Source organism: Halichoerus grypus, chromosome 7, assembly GCF_964656455.1.
Source record: "Halichoerus grypus chromosome 7, mHalGry1.hap1.1, whole genome shotgun sequence".
In the NCBI taxonomy this organism is placed as follows: domain Eukaryota; kingdom Metazoa; phylum Chordata; class Mammalia; order Carnivora; family Phocidae; genus Halichoerus; species Halichoerus grypus.
The window spans coordinates 87,231,735-87,247,489 of NC_135718.1; the positions used below are offsets into that span (position 1 = coordinate 87,231,735).

Genomic DNA, 15,755 nt, shown 5'->3' on the forward strand with positions numbered 1-15,755 from the left:
CGGGGGTCTTGGTCTCCCCATCTCTTCACATCATTATGAGTTCTCATCCCCATCATCACTCCCTTCTCTCTGGTGTAAAGGGTACCAGAAACGAAATGCAGAGACACAGAGCAAACCGTCACTTTATTTCGGCATATTATCTACACTCAACTGTTTTGGCTACATTTTTGAAAAAGTAAATACATTTGGGTTCTGGTGGTAAAGCTTCTAAAACAGTGGGGGAAATAACCTAACAGGAAAAGCTGGGTCTGCAGGGGAGCCGGTGAAGTTTGGGCTCTCTGACCCCCAGGGTAATGACTCAGCTGACTCCCACCTCCTCTTTTAAGAAGGAATGATGGCCCAAAGGCTTCCCCATTGGCTTGAGGTCACAGTTGTGACCCTGTTTGATCCAGAAACCAAGTACCCCAGCTGGAAGCCCATCGTCCTCCCTCCTAGCAATCTCTCAGGGGAGTGGGGACCCAAGCATGTTTACAAGAGTCCAGAATGGGTCAACGTCTTGGGGAAGGGGTGTTCTTTTTTTTACCTCCTCCCTACCTAGGGGAAAGTGGGGGATTTTTAAAAATTTTGTTTTAATTCCCATCATGCAGTAATCAGTCTGTTTCCCCAGCTCACATCATAGGGCATGTTGTCCATACTCAGCTGAGAGTTTGCCATAGAGAGGCTCCCCGCGTGCAGTCTGCCCATGCCCGGCTGTGTTCCTTAACAAGGAGGCTGGGATTTCCTTCTAGAGCTCAGCAATCTGAGCCGCATTAGTTACTCACCTAAGTGCTTAGGGTGGGGGTGATGCACAGGAGGACAAGAAAAGGAAGAACGTGCAGGAAAAGTAAAACAGGGGCGCTGAGTGGGGCCAGGGGTCACTTGCTAAGGAGGAAATTAACACCTACGTCCAGACCTGCTTCTGTGCACCTGTCCAGGGCGGCGCCGCGGTGGCCACGCCCCACACCTAAGGCTCCAGCTTCCGGGGCACCGGCGCCCCGTCCCAGGAGCAGCTACAGCTCTGCACCCTCATGTTGGGCAGGCTGACCACCTGGGGCCTGGGCCTGCCTCCCTCCTCCACGCGGACGATCATGGGCAGCGAGGCCGTTTCCGAGGCGATGCACTGCCGAGGCCCCAGAAGCGGCCACTTGAAGGGCAGGGGCTGCCGGCAGGCGCCCACGCACTCGTAGGCCAGGAAGCCCGGGGGCTCCAGGACCCAGTTCTCAGCCCACTTCATCCCCTGCAGGTCGATGTACATCTCCTGGCGGCAGCAGCGGGGGGCCTCCGACCCGGGCGCCTCGGGGTCACAATCGCCCTGAGCTCTGCGCGGGCAAGGAGAGGCAGAGGTCAGCGGGGAGGGCCCGGGGCCGGGGGGCCGGGGGGGGCATCTGGGAGGAGCTTTGCCACCCAGGGCTCCTTATGTTCAAAAGGATAAGGACGGGTCACTACCAACAACCAAACGGTACATCACGAGACCGCTTAGTCCTGAGACTGAAGGGGACTCTCCTGCGGGCATTCACTCTCACGGCACCCTGAAAAGTCCCACTCGGACTGAGCTGGCCTTGAGAGTGGGGTCCCCCCATGCGGCCCGGGCGCCTACCCGTAGGCCCCCAGGTCCAGCGTGTGCAGCTCCAGCTGGGGCTCGCCCTGCCCGGCGCCCGCCGGCCCCTGGGAGGCGAAGCGCACCAGCCTGTGGGCGCCCGCGGCCGGCGGGCCCAGGTGCTCCGTCTGCACCGTCACCTGCAGGAGCAGGGGCTGCCGAGGCCGGCTCAGCTGCTGCCAGAAGGTCACGGCCTCGGTCACGTCGAAGGCCTTCCAGCCGCTGTCGTGGAGGGACACCAGCCTGCGACGGGGCGGCGCGGGGACGGGGGCCTGAGCTGGGGGCTGCGGGTTCACCCTGGGGAGCCCCCCTCCCCCCACGCCCGCGCTGGGACCCCCGCCCGCGCCCCTCTCCTCCCCGCCCCCGCGCTGGGACCCCCGCCCCCTCCCCCCACTCTAGGACACCTACTTCCCCGCCCCCCACCCCCGTGCTGGGACCCCCGCCCGCGCCCCTCTCCTCCGCCCTCCCCCGCGCTGGGACCCCCGGCCCGCGCCCCTCCCCTCTCCTCCTCCCGTCTCCTCCCCCGGTGCTGGGACTCCCGCCTCCCCTCCCCCCCCAGCTAGGAACCCCCCTCCCCTCCCCTCCCCTCCCCTCCCCTCCCCGTCCCTCCTCCCCCGCCCCCTCCCCGCTTGCAGCCCCCACCTAGAGTCCACCAGGGAGGTGCGGTTGGAGCTGTCCTCGCGGACGTGCAGCCACTCGACGGTGACGCGGGCGCGGGCGCTGTGCGGGGACAGCCGCTCGAGCCTGCGGAGCGCGGCCCTGGGCACCGGCTCCTGGAAGAGGCGCAGCACGGCCCGCACCAGCTCGCTGTTGGGGGGCAGCCGCCGCTCCATGCTGAACACCAGCAGGTGCGTGGAGGCCTCCGACGCCAGCCACCTGCCCACCACCTCTGGGGACAGGAGCAGGGTCAGGAGGCCTGTGCAGCACCAGGACGGCTGCGAGGGGGCTGGGCCCCCGGCCAGTGAACAGCATTTCCCCAGCAGTCCCCAGGGAGATGCCAGGGAGAATGTGGGGGCTGGGGCTGCCCCTCAAGTGCACAGACATGCAGCCTTCTTTTCTGTTTGTTTGAACATTTTACTTCTAAGTAATCTCTAGGTAGGCCCAGCGGGGGCTCCAACTCACAAACCCAAGATCAAGAGTCACATGCTCCACCTGCTGAGCCAGCCAGGCCCCCAGACCTGTAGCCTTCTTTGGGCAAAGGGCACTGCAAAACGGGGGAGAGGGGAGGGGGGGGAGGTGGGCAATGGAGGGGAGGCAGAGAGCCCTGCCATGGAGACCTCTGGTGGCTGGCTGAGTGTCCTAAGAAGCAGAGCAAGGGCCCTGAATTCCTCCCATCTGCCTCCCACGTCCGGGGAGATGTCCCCAAGAGGAGTCCGGGGCCTGTGAGCAGCTTTAGCGGGGCTACCGAGTCCGGAGGCCAACGGCGGGACGTGTTCCACACCCTCCCCACACGCCCCGTGTCCCCAACCCCTGAGCTCCCGGTTGGCACCCCGACAAGGAGCGGGGCGCAGCCGCAGGGAGGCCTCACCTCGGAATTTCTGGCTGAACCTCTTCCCTCGAGAGCGGGCGCCGTGGCTGCGCTGCAACAGGGCCACGTACTGGGCCGTCACGTGGGCAGGGGTGACCAGCCCGTCAGCGTCGCCCCCATCCAGGATGGGCACCTGGCTGAGGTGCAGCTGCCGCAGCAGGCTGCCCCGGATCTGCTCCCCGCTCAAGGCGGCCCCGGGGCCGGGGAAGGGCAGCGCCCAAAGAGCCCAGCACAGCCACAGCGGCCGCATGGGGCCACGCACGAGCACGAGCCGCGGAGGCGACAGACGTGTCCCCAGGGGCGGCTCCGGGAGGGTCCGGGCTGGCTGTGCCGAGGGTCAGGCTGGGCCGGCTTTATAGCCAGCCCTGGGCCGGGCCTGGGGGTGGGGGGAGCCAGGCCACACCCCTTGGACCTCCTGGGAGGTCAGCGGCCAGGCGGGTCCAGGAGCCTGGAGGAGGGGGCCATCTAGAACGGGTACAGAGGCCTGTCTGGATGCCACACCAGCCCGGGGCCTCTGGCCATTGCTGTCTGGGCAGCTCAGGGATGATTTCAGTGCCTATTGAATTTCCCGGGCCCTGCCCTGGTCCCAGCCTATGAAAAAGTGGGCCTATTCTGTAAGAAAGAGAATCCTATCGGGCAACTGTTGAAATCTCTTTCCTGGAGGCCAGTCTGGGTCTCCGTGTGTTCATCAGGAAGGAAGGAGGGCGAGGACTCTGCATTCCTGCCTGCTCTGGGCCAGGCCCCATTCAGCGAGCTCCCGCAGAAGCCCTCAGCCCGTCTTCCCCCCTTCTCTGTTCCTGCGGGCCCCCTCCTGCTGCTCTCCACAGGCCCTCGGAAGACCGTGTGCTGTCCCTGACCGAGGAAGCTGCCGCGCTCAGGTCCGGCTCTCCGGCGGTGCCACAAAGGACAACTTTGCAAGCGTCTTCGCAGTCCCACGGCCGAGGCCCGTCAGGCTGTGCCAGCCACTCTGGGAGCGCTCCACGCCCCGAGTCCGGCCGTGGACTCATACCGGTGCTCAGGGGGACCCGGGTCAAGGGACAGGGACCTGGAAGGTGAGGCCATAGCTGCCCAGAGTCATGTCCTGTCCAAAGCCTCGGGTGGGGAGCACACGGGAGTGGGAGCCTCCCGGGGCCTCCCAAACACAGGTTTAGACTGGCTGGGTGCAAATATGGGGTCTGTGTGCCTTGCTGGCTGTTGGACCTTCTAGCAAGTTCCTCAAGGCCTTAGTGACTCAGTTTCCCCCTCTGAAGGAGGGGTGGTAATAATCGGGTCTCCTTCACAGGGCTAGTCTGGAGAGCAAATGCATTAGCACATGGAGGAGGCGCATCCCAGAGCCTGGTCTACAGTAAGTGCACAATAAGGGTTTGCCCCCCTTATTACCCGTGGCCTTTCTAACAATGACCCCAACAAGAACAATCGTTTCTAGAGTGCTCACCGCGTGCCAGGCACTGTTCTCAGCTCTGAGCAGGTATTTGCAACAACAGAGGAGGCAGGTGTCCGCATGCACCTTCCAGATGCAAAGTCAGAATACCGCTCAGGGAAGGAGCAATGCAGAGGGAGGGAGGAGCTCACGTCTCCCGTGATCTGACCCCCCTGCACCGCAGGGCCCCACGGGCCTCCTGCTCTCTCTGGGCCAAGCGCGGCCTCCGCCGGGGAGCAGAGCTGCAGCTTTTCTTTGCAAGTGATCAGCAGGAACTTACTTGATGCAAACATTTGGGCCTTAAGTCAAGCCAAAAGGTGCAGAGTGTCACATTCGCAGGCGACCCAGGACCCGTGGCCTTTAGTCCCTGGAAGCTATCCTGAGCGGCTGTTCCATAAATATGCAAGAGTGCACTTACAGAGAGGAAGCCCGGTGGCTTATCACGGGCCAGGGTGGTGCCAAGGAAGTAACACCCGGGCTGCCCCGCGCAGGCCAGGGACCTCCTCCCCAGGCCCCCATCGTCTAGGCCCCAGGAGCCCCCTGGGGGCTGGAAGTTCACAATGAGGCCGTGTGGCCCCCTGTGTTGGTTTCCACAGGGACCTGCTGTCCCACGGCTGGGGGAGGTCAGGACCCCGGTGCTGCTACTCCCCGGCCGACCGGGCACGAGGACATGAGGCTCTCCCCCTGACCCCAGGAGACCCCTCAGGGCTGAGGACCCCTGGGAATCCTCAGTGTCCCAAGCCCCTTTTGCCCCTGGGGTCACCGGCCAGTTACACTGAAACTTCACTTTCCCAAGAAGAAAGTCAATGGGCAAGACCGTCCTTTGCTGGATTCCCGCCTCCCCCGGGCCTGTCACTGGACTCCTGGGGTGGCCTCCCAGCAGAGAGACGACTCTAGAGCTTTGTCCTCAGTGGGAACTGAAACAACCAGCCAACACCCAGCATCTCTGACTGAGGAATGGGCTTCCGGAACCCGGTGCTTGTGGGGCCCCTCGGGGCCTGTGGGCACCTGGGCAGGTGGTCCACAGTTGGGAAACAGAATGCTTCCAGATCCTGGGGACCTCCCTTAGGCGGGGAGAGCCTGGGAGCATTTGGCAAACCCCAGAGGGTTTGCCCAGCAAGGGGCCCCCTGCTCCGCTCCCCCGCTATGTTGTAGACTCAGGGAGCTGAGAGCCAACATGGCCTGTCCAGGTCAATCTGCCCCCCGTCCCCCGCTGCCCCCATTTCTAAAGCCAAGAAGAGCGAAGCTCAGAGAGGTGACCACTTGCCCAAGCTCCCACAGTTTCTGATGGCTGCCGGCAGAAAGCCCAGCCTTCGATTCCTAGGCCCGAATTCCTTCCACACCCAAAAGCTCTTTCCAGGGCACAGTTCTGCTTGACCTCTGAAGCGGGCAGGGCGCCCCCCCACCGGCCCCAGACAAGCTGGGGACTCAGTTGGGTCAGGCCTGGGCTGGGCAGGGGCCACGGAGAAGCAGACAGACAGAGGACAAATCCCCTGACTCCCTGGACACAGGCTTTTAGTCCTGAATGTGGATTCCAGGCCGACTGAAGTTTTGCTGGGGAAATAAAATAATTGGGCAATTAGCTAGTGGCCAAAAGAAAAACACGAATGTGGATTGGGACACTTTTTACCAGGGGCTCATTAGCCAGCAGGAGGGAGGGCGCGGCCTTTGTGACACAGAGCTTGGGATGCGGGCCCAGAGAATGTGCGTCTCCGGGCGGACGGTCTGGCCTGGACGGTGGGCCCAGGGTGAGCTCCAAGAGCGGGAAAACAACAAAATCGCCCCTATTGACCTGTGGGAGGGAAGACTACTTCTAAAGCTGTCTAGATCCGCCCTCTCTGCCCCAGGCTTTGTAAGGCGGAAGAAAGCCATACCATTTACCAACCTGTATTGCTGGGGATTTTAAAGTTTTGCAAAGACTTTTTTTTTTTTTTAACTAGGGAATGGTAGAATGAGGTGGGGTTTTTTTGTTGTTGTTGTTTAATTCCAGTATAGTTAACACACAGTGTTCTATTCACTTCAGGTGTATGTAGAGACTTTTATCTTTCAGAGATATGTTGGGATGCTAGGAGTAGTAACGGTCTGAATGCAGTACAAAGAATGCAAACACCTTTGAACACCATGGGTCTGAACTGCATCGGTCCAATTATACACAGATTTTTTTTTTTCAATAGATACAGTCCCGGGCTATAAGTGTATTTTCTCTTCCTTATGATTTTCTTTTCTTTTTTTTTTTTTTTTAAGATTTATTTATTTAGAGAGAGCAAGCACAAGCATGTGGGAAGGGGGCAGACAGAGAGAGAGAAGCTGACTCCCCGCTGAGGGCAGAGCCCCACATGGGACTCGATCCCATGACCCTGAGATCATGACCTGAAATCAAGAGTCAGATGCTCAACCAACTGAGCCACCCAGGCGCCCCTTCCTTATGATGTTCTTAATGACATTTTCTTTTCTCTAGCTTATTGTAAGAATACAGCATATAATACATAGAACATACAAACTACGTGTTAATCAACTGTTCAGCTTATCAGTCAGGCTTCTGGTCAAGTATTGAGGTTTTAGGGGAGTCGAAAGTCATACGCAGATTTTTGATGGCACGTGGGTTGGTGCTCCAACCCCCACGTAGTTCAAGGGTCAGCTGTACCTTGAGCTCACACTGGGTCTGTTGCACACGTATGCGTTAGGACCCAGGACACTTGAACCAAAGTCTCCTCCTACCGAGGTGACCCTTAGAGAGCCCAACCTTCCAGCTTGCTCGGTCCTCCCGGTGCAGGACGCCTTGGATCCTGCAGTGGCCCGGTCCTGTCACTCCGCACAGCGTGGCCGTGTTGGACATGCAAGCCAGCCTGAGCTTTGAGGGTGGGCTCCCGCTCTGCACCTGCAGGGAGCCCCACACAGCTCTCCCACGACCCCTGTTCCGGCATCCCACCTTCTCCCAGGCCGGGTTTGTTCTTTGGGACAGTCCCCGGGTGTGGTGACTTCTGCCTGGAACCACCCAGGAACCTGTCTGTCCACAGACAGCCGGACCCCGGGCCACCGGGCACACCATCCAGAATCTGCCTGAAGCAGGGGGAGGCCGGCTGCGTCTGCAGCAGCAGGCCTGAGAGGGAAAAACGTCCGTCCTGTCACGAAGGTGATGGCGATCTGGCCTGTTCCAGATGATTCCTCAGCTTCCTGATTGCCTCAGAGAGGAAAGAAAGGGCCCAGGAAAAAAAAGGAAAAGAATTTCTTCCTGAGGTCTTTTTTGGGTTCTCCCTGAACATCTGAGAGTAAGAACAGATGAACAGAAAGGTTTTTTCTCTCCCTAAATGCTCCAAACAGAATCATGATATGCAAATGAAGTTTCATATTTAACATCTAAAGTTAACATCATGTAGGTCAACATTTCCCTCTAAACTTCTGTTACTTCGGGGCGCCTGGGTGGCGCGGTCGGTTGAGCATCTGACTCTGGGTTTCGGCTCAGGTCAGGATCTCAGGGTCGTGGGATTGAGCCCCGCGTCGGGCTCCACGCTCCATGCCGCACGCTGGCCTCTTGCAGAACAGCCCCAGCCGGCCGGCTGTGGGCTCGTTCTTCTCTCTCTTTACCTTTGAGAGATTCTCATCTTTCAAGTCGGGCATAAATTTCCCTTCCTCCGTGAACCCCCCTCCCCCCCGCCCCGGTGCTCTAGTCACCCTTGTCTCTCCCCGCCCGGTGCATCCCTCCGTTCTCCGGATGCCCTTGATCCCTCACGGCAACAGCAGATGGCCCTCCTTCTCGGCGATGGCCCTCCTTCTCGGCGATGGCCCTCTGTCTCGGCGTTGCAGACACAGATACCCCAGCAGAGCAGCAACTCAGCAAGGACACTCTCTCACTGGGACCTGCAAGCAACCGGGGCTCAAACTGTATATGCTGGGTGCGGGGGAGGGGAGGAAGGGAAGCGAGAATGGTGGATGGATGAGTTCTTTTTTGCTAAAAAGCCTGAAGGGGGGGAATTAGAGACTCAAGATCTTAGTCCAGATTAGGTTACTCCGTAGCTAGTAACACATACAACTTCGAGGTTGAAAAACATACCCTTGGCGGACAGTGACAGGTGTCTCCTATGCTGTTCCCCGCCCCGCCCCCCCGCCCAGCTGTCTCGTGGGTGCACTTCCAGAATCATCAACCTGCACAAGCCCAGGTGTGCGATCACACTGGGACGGGGGGGGGCATATTCTCCTGTTCTCAGCCACCCACGTCTGAGCTCCCTCTCTGCCCTCGGGAGTTATCAGGGCTGGAGGGGGCCCCAGTTCTCCTGCCCTCAGCTCATCGCCTTGGCCTTTCTGTGGGGTCACCCTGTTCTAGATGGGAAGTCTTTACGGCGCAAATGGATCAGCGTTTCCAGGCTGTAGGTACTGAGTCCCTCAGCGGGGTGCCAGCGCCCCCAGCCCCCAGACCAGGGATGAGCCCTCGGGAGGCGGTGATGTTGGGGCTCTAATCTCCAGAGCGGAGCTGATAAAGCTGGAGGAAGGATTTGCACCTTCCGAAGGGCGACTAGAAAGGTAGAAAGGTGGGCTGAGTAAACAAAATACATAATAATGACCAGGCGGTCATTTGGGAATCCGCGGATTAGCCCTGTCCCGCTGGGGCAGACCCTTTCCCCAGCGTTTTATCAAGAGCTCAGCAGCTATCTGGGAAAGGAAACGAGCTTTTGCCGTCCCCTCTGGTGCGAAGCTCCTGGCCTGCTCGCCCCGCTTCCTGCAGGTTCACTAGGGGGTGTGACACGCAGCCCCGACACCTCCTGCGAACACTTCTTGCTTCCTATGCAGCGCAGCGCTCAGCCGTCCTGGGAGCATTTGGCCGCCGCCGCTTGGTCTCGGGGCTCTGAGGGGCTCCTGGTGGGAGCTGATGAGTTTCCTAAAGAGATACGTGTGTGTGGTGTGTGCTGTATATGTTCGTGTGCACATGCGCGGCATCTGCACGGTGTGCTTTCAAGGATGAGTCTGGGGTTGGCTGTGAGACTTCAGTTCCAGCCAGCTCCTGGCCTCGGGGCGGCCGAAGCCCTGTCAAAGGGCAGAGCCCCTTCCTGAGGAGGGGAGGTCAGTCGACCCAGGAACCCCAAAGGGTGTCTATCCCCGTCCTCAGAAGGAGCAAGACGGGGAGCAGACGGGGGCCCTGTGGCTTCCTGCCCCCAACCCAAGGCTCAGGCTCGCGGTGTCTGTCTGGGCCTCCTTGCTGACACATCTCTCTTTCCACCCTCAACACAGTGGAGGCTTTCAGAAGGGAAACTGAGGCCAAAGTGCACAAACTAATTCTGTTTCAAAGTCACGCAGCCTGACACTGAGGGACCCCACTGGGATTTGAACCCAGGGCCCCTGCCCAGCCAGGCTGCACCTTCATCTCGTGGGTAAACAATCTCCTAATCCCAGCGGCAGGCTCCTCCTGGGCGGCCCGCAAACCCCCTCCGCAACCCCTGAGCACCCGTCAATCAGCAGACACAAAGGGGACAGGGCTGGGGACACAAAGACAGGTCCCGCCCCGAGGGAGCTCACCCCCAGGACACAGGTGGTGAGTGTGGCTGGTCCAGCTGATGCCTCCGCCAACGTGAATTCTCATGAGCTTCCTGAGGAGCGGCCCATGTCAGATTCTCCTTCCCTTGGGGTGGGGGGCCCTTCCACGCTGACTGCCATCCCCCGAGCCTCTGGGCTGGGCGAAGGCCCTGCCATGCTGACTCACGGCTCTAAGCTTCTCAAGACCCGATGGCCGTGCCACATCCTTGACTGCAAAGCCAGTGGCCTCCCTGCCATCCCAAAGGACACTGGCTGGGCTGCCTGTGGGCCCCAGGTCACGTGACCAGGCTTGGCAACAGCGTCAAAGCTCAGAGCACCTGAAGAAATAAGAAAAATAAAAAAAAGAAAGCGATGAGTCAGGAGATGTGTGCCTGAGCCCCAGGCCAGAGGGTCTGGCTTCTTCCCACAGCAGAGACCCCTCCTGCCCTGCTTCTGAGTGGCCCCAGCATCACGTGATCTTCCACATCTACAGAGCAGGGAGAAGGACCAAGGCTTCTTTGTAGGGTTGTTAAATCAGTTAGTACTTATGAAGCACTTAGAAGGGGCGCCTGGTGGCTCAGTCGGTGAAGCGTCTGCCTTCAGCTCAGGTCATGATCCCAGGGTCCTGGGATAGAGCCCCGCATCGGGCTCCCTGCTCTGTGGGGGGCCTGCTTCTCCCTCTGCTCCTTCCCCTGCTTGTGCTCGCTGTCTCTCTCTCAAATAAATAAATTAATTAAATCTTAAAAAAAAATAAAGCACTTAGAAAGTACAGGAAATCCCTACGTAAGTGCTTTTAAAAAAGGAAAAGAAAGGATCCGAGAGGCTGTTTAACTGACCCCAGGGCCCTCAGCCAGGACCCATCCGTGGAGCAGAACCCTGGTCAACGGGAAGGGAGCATCCCACAGGCACCTCGTTAGTGGAGACCCCTTGTGAAAAGTCAGTAATATACATCAAGGACCTTAAAAATATTCGTAGCCTTGACAGCCGGTAGCTACACCTGTGGTGAACAGGGAGTAAGGTGGAGTCATCAAATCACCTGGAATGAATGTGACATCGTGTGTCAACTAGATTTCAATAAAAATAAAAGAAACAGAATTAAAGACTTAAAAAAATATTCCCAGCCTTGCTCCAGGCAAGTCCCCTTTTGTGAATCTGTCCCAGGGAGATACTTTGAGACTCAGATTAAAGTTGTCTACAAAGATTCTATACAGCATTTCTATAATTATAAAAAAAAAATTAAGGAAGTACAAATGCCCAACAAAAGAAAGATCAAAGGACGGTGTACACACAGAATAAATTATCAGTCATTAAAAATCATGTTTAAAAGAATTTTAGGGGCGCCTGGGTGGCTCAGTCCTTAAGCATCTGCCTTCGGCTCAGGTCATGATCCTGGGTCCTGGGTTGTGGGATCCAGCCGGGAGGCCTGTTTCTCCCTCTCCTACTCCCCCTGCTTGTGTTCCCTCTCTCGCTGTGTCTCTCTCTGTCAAATAAATAAATAAAATCTTTAAAAAAAAAAAGAATTTTAAATGGGGCGCCTGGCTGGCTCAGTCAGTGGAGCGTGTGACTATTGATCTCGGGGTTGTGAGTTCGAGCCCCACGCTGGGTGTAGAGATTATTTTAAAATAAAATCTTTTTTAAAAACAAGAATTTTAAATGGCATGAGGAGAGCTCATGCTACACAGTGTCAATTTAAAAAGGAATGCATAGCATCGTTTAGAATGTATGATTCCAGTCAATATACACAGGAGAAGGAAAAAAGGAAATTTACAAATGTGTTAACGATGATTATTCCTGGGCTGAAGAAATCTGGGTGACTTTTAATGTCATCTTTACCCTCTTTCTGTATTTCCCAGAATTCCTGAGAGCCTTTTTTTTTTTAATAATCAGAAAAATGAGATTTTTGTTTTGCTTTGTTTTTAGTGCACACCCTCGGGTGTTACGACAGATAACTTTCTGCCAATAACCTGCCTGCTTAGAACCTGGGGTGAGTTATTTAACCACAGACACTCAGTCTGATGAACCACAAGGGGGGAAAGAAGAGCTACTTCACGAAGTTTGGGGGTGAGAAAATGAAACAAAGCGCCAGCATCTGGGGGCCCCTCAGAAGCAACGTTCCCTGACAGCTCCATCCACCACGCTTCGTGCCCGAGGGGCTGCCGCTATGGAAGAGGCGTAGTCCCCTTGGGCGGTCAGACTACACCTCTGGGAGTTTGTGGATTGGCTTTGCTGCCGATCCGGCAATCACACTATTTTTTTTTTTTTTAAGATTTTATTTATTTATTCAACAGAGAGAGAGACAGACAGACACAGCAAGAGAGGGAACACAAGCAGGGGCAGAGGGAGAGGGAGAAGCAGGCCTCCCACTGAGCAGGGAGCCCGATGCAGGGCTCGATCCCAGGACCCTGGGATCATGACCTGAGCCGAAGGCAGATGCCCAACGACTGAGCCACCAGGCGTCCCCAGCAATTGCACTATGAGGTACGTATTTATTCCTCTGTTTATGCCCTTACAACTTCTTTCTGTGTATACACCAAATCTTAATAGATAACCTATCTCCAAGTTTGACAGATTATGCTTTTAATGTAGTGGAATTTCATACTCGTCCATTGTACACATTTACTCTACTTACTGTTTTGACAGGTATTTGATTTAATTTTGCGGCCACACCAAAGGTGTTTCCAGTTTTTACTATTGGAAGCACTGCTGTTATTAACATCTCTGTGCGTGTGATTCTTTTCTCTTTTGACCTACTTCCTTGGGGGATAAATTTGCAGATGGTACTAGCATTTTCCTTACTCTGTTTGCCTAGTTGCACTCCAAAGGGATGTTCACATTTTCTAAGTCTCCAGCAATGAAATGAGTGTATGTATTTCCCCACAGGGGAATCTTCAAAGCTAGCTTTCTTGTGAGACAAGAGCTATAAAATGACTCCTCGGTGTTGTTTTATGCAGCCCTGCCTTACGATTTTAATTATTTTCCATAGTTATTGTTTCATTTCCTCTAGACTGTCGTGTTGGAAATGGATAATTGTAGACATCAATTGCAGAAAATATCAAGAGGTAATATCCCCACTTATAGCCAAAGTGGCAAATTGTCTTCAAAGTCTTTAGTGCAAGTAAGACAGTGGGATATTGGTAGGGATAGATAAATACAACAGTAGAACAAGAGAGTCAGAAACAGACCCCATGGATATGCGAACACTTGATTTATGACAAAGGTAGAACAGCACTGTAATGGAGAAAGACCGTCCTTTTCAACAAATAGTGCTGAATGTATCAAGTATCCATATGCAAAAACATGAAATTGGACCCCTACCTCACATCATACAATTTCTGGTGGAGTATGGACCTAAATGTATAAGGCAAACCTATCAAGTTTTCAGGAAAGGACAAGGGTTCATGTCTCAACAAACACAGGATAGGGCAAGATTTCTTAGACACATAAGACACTATCATAAAACTAGTTCTTTATTTTTACCCAATGTTTTTAGTTTCTCTGTCTCCTACATCTGCACAAAATCGTTAACGAAGTAGGGAGATGAGAACTATCATAGAACCATCATAAAAAAAAAACCAGATTGCTCAATTCAACTATATTAAACTCAGGGATGTTTAACTATCAAAGATATTTTAATTAAACAGAAAACTAAAAGTTAACCGTGAAGGAAGAAATTTGATAAATTAGCCTATATAAATTTGAGACTTCTGCTCAAGAGCCACCATTAAGAGTAAAACCTCAAGGCAGGCAGCGGGAGAGGATACAATTCATTGTATTTGACAAAGGACTCGCATTCAGAATATACAAAGGCTTAGTAAGAGTCACTCAGAACAGCAATCCCACAGCAGAATGGGCGACAGACCAGCCACAGAGAGGTTGTCCAAATGGCCAACAAACAGGAAACAATGCTGACCCTCACTAGGCATCAGGGAAGGCAAGTACACAGAGCGCAGTCCCGCCACCATCCCACTGTTGGGGGGACAGAAAGTACCCACTGTTGGCATTTCTCCCACTATCTCCTAAAGCTGGACGCACACGCATCCTATGACCAGCATAGCTGTGTGGCCAGTAGAAAAGTGTCGTGTGTTCGTCAAAAGCATGTGCTAGAACGTTCACAGCAGCGCTCCTGGTAAGGCCGCCAAGCTGGGAACCGTCCAGACACCCATCCATCATCTGCGGCGTGATGAACAGAATGCTGCAGAGCGACAAACGGGAGCGAATGCCAACGACCCAGAACGATACGCCGGATCCACATCCATACTCGCGCAAAAGAGAACGGACTCCGCATTCCGTCTCTGGAAGCCGGGTTCGCGCTCCCCCGCGGGAGGTGCAGCCCAGAGGCAGGCAGAAAGGGGCTTTGGGGATGCTGGCGATGTTCTGAGTCTCCATCTGGGTGCCGGTCACGCAGTTCGCCTGTGGAAACTTCTCACTGTACATTACGACTTACTCACTGTTCTGTATGAATGTTACGTTCAGTAACACGTTTACTGTAAGTCACAGTGGGTGAAAAGACACCTGGAGAGTAGGGGAGGTGTTTCACTGCTCCCCTGCTCTGTAGGGTCCCTTCATCTTTCCCTAACTACGTATTTTTACAGATGGTACTGTAAGACAGATATGGGTAATTTGAAAATAAATTCCTTTTTTGTGTGTGTTTATTGGATCGATTTTCCCCCAGTACAAACTTCTGAATGCAGGTGGTTGGAATTTCGGCCATTTCTCTGGGGGAGATTCTTCAAATAATGTTATGATGTTGCCCTTGGTTTCTTGTCTCCTGTGGTGAAAGGATTTGATATGTTTCTTTCTAAGGCTCTTTATCTTTACCCAGTGTTTTTAGTTTCTCTGTTTTCTACAGCTGCACAAAATCGGGGTCACCTCCTTCAGGCTGAGGCGGGGGGAGCCTGGCCCCGTCCCCCCAGTGATCAGGAAGGTGTGGGCGCAGGGACAGGGGAAAGCCGGGACTCCCACCAGCTAGGGCAGCCCCTCCCCAGGCCATCCACCGCCTGCCTGCCCATACAGCTTTGCTATAAATGAGCTTGTAGGGCAGGTGACAACAAGTCACGGAAGGCGGCACCCCCAGACCGGCTGCAGCACCCCCTTCAGCCAGGCGCCCATCAGCGCATCCCCCGCGAGCCCTGCAGCCGTGACCCAGACACAGCCTGGCCCCAGGCCTGGGCCATTCCAGGGGAGGAGACAGACGATAAACAAGACAGCAGAGAAGCCAGATAACGGGAAGGAAGTAAACAGGGTCATGAAAGAGAGAGTGACTGGGAAGGCCTCCCGGAGGGGCACGTCTGGGGTGAGAAGGGCCAGCACCAGGGGGGCAGGGAGGGCCGGTCCAGGCCAGGCAGCCGCCCTGTGGGGCCCTGGAAGGGTGCCGTGTGTGTGTGTGTGTGTGTGTGTGTGTGTGTGGTCAGGAAACGGCTCGAGGGACTGCAGACAGGGGTGAGGGGCAGGGGCTGGAGGAGGGAGTCCCAGGCCATGGGAAGGCTCCGACTCGGAGCCCTGGGAAGCCACTAGGAGGGCTAAGCAAGAAAAGAGATACATACGATCTGATTCGCATTTTAAAAGATAATTCTAATGCATTAACAAAATGTCCTATACACGTACAATGGAATATTCTTCAGCCTTAAAAAAGGAAGCCTGACCCCTGCGACCCCGTGGATGAACCTGGAGGACTTTATACTCCGTGAAATGAGCCAGTTGCAGAAGGACAGATACCATGTGACTCC

The 15,755-nt window shown here is 55.5% G+C and overlaps 1 protein-coding gene across 2 annotated transcripts; it reads right to left on the reverse strand.

Annotated features, from left to right (window-relative positions):
- Positions 1-621: 621 nt before the first annotated feature.
- LOC118549261 (left-right determination factor 1-like) lies at positions 622-3,354 on the reverse strand. Of its 2 annotated transcripts, XM_078076863.1 has the most exons (5): positions 3,105-3,354; positions 2,423-2,465; positions 2,219-2,320; positions 1,577-1,819; positions 622-1,298 (listed from the first exon to the last, which is right to left on the reverse strand). In XM_078076863.1, exons 1-5 carry the CDS (start codon positions 3,352-3,354, stop codon positions 944-946), a joined length of 993 nt encoding a protein of 330 aa, XP_077932989.1. In that variant the 3' UTR covers positions 622-943. The 2 variants fall into 2 exon arrangements, with proteins under 2 accessions (XP_077932989.1, XP_035969422.1); XM_036113529.2 differs by having other exon boundaries at positions 2,219-2,465.
- Positions 3,355-15,755: the final 12,401 nt, after the last annotated feature.

Coding starts and splice junctions, on each gene's coding strand:
- LOC118549261 (XM_036113529.2), bottom strand. CDS start 3,354: ATGCGGCCGCTGTGGCTGTGCTGGGCTCTTTGGGCGCTGCCCTTCCCC. Junction 2,466..3,104: donor GTTCAGCCAGAAATTCCGAG/GTGAGGCCTCCC, acceptor TCCTGTCCCCAG/AGGTGGTGGGCAGGTGGCTG. Junction 1,820..2,218: donor ACCTCCCTGGTGGACTCTAG/GTGGGGGCTGCA, acceptor GCCCCGTCGCAG/GCTGGTGTCCCTCCACGACA.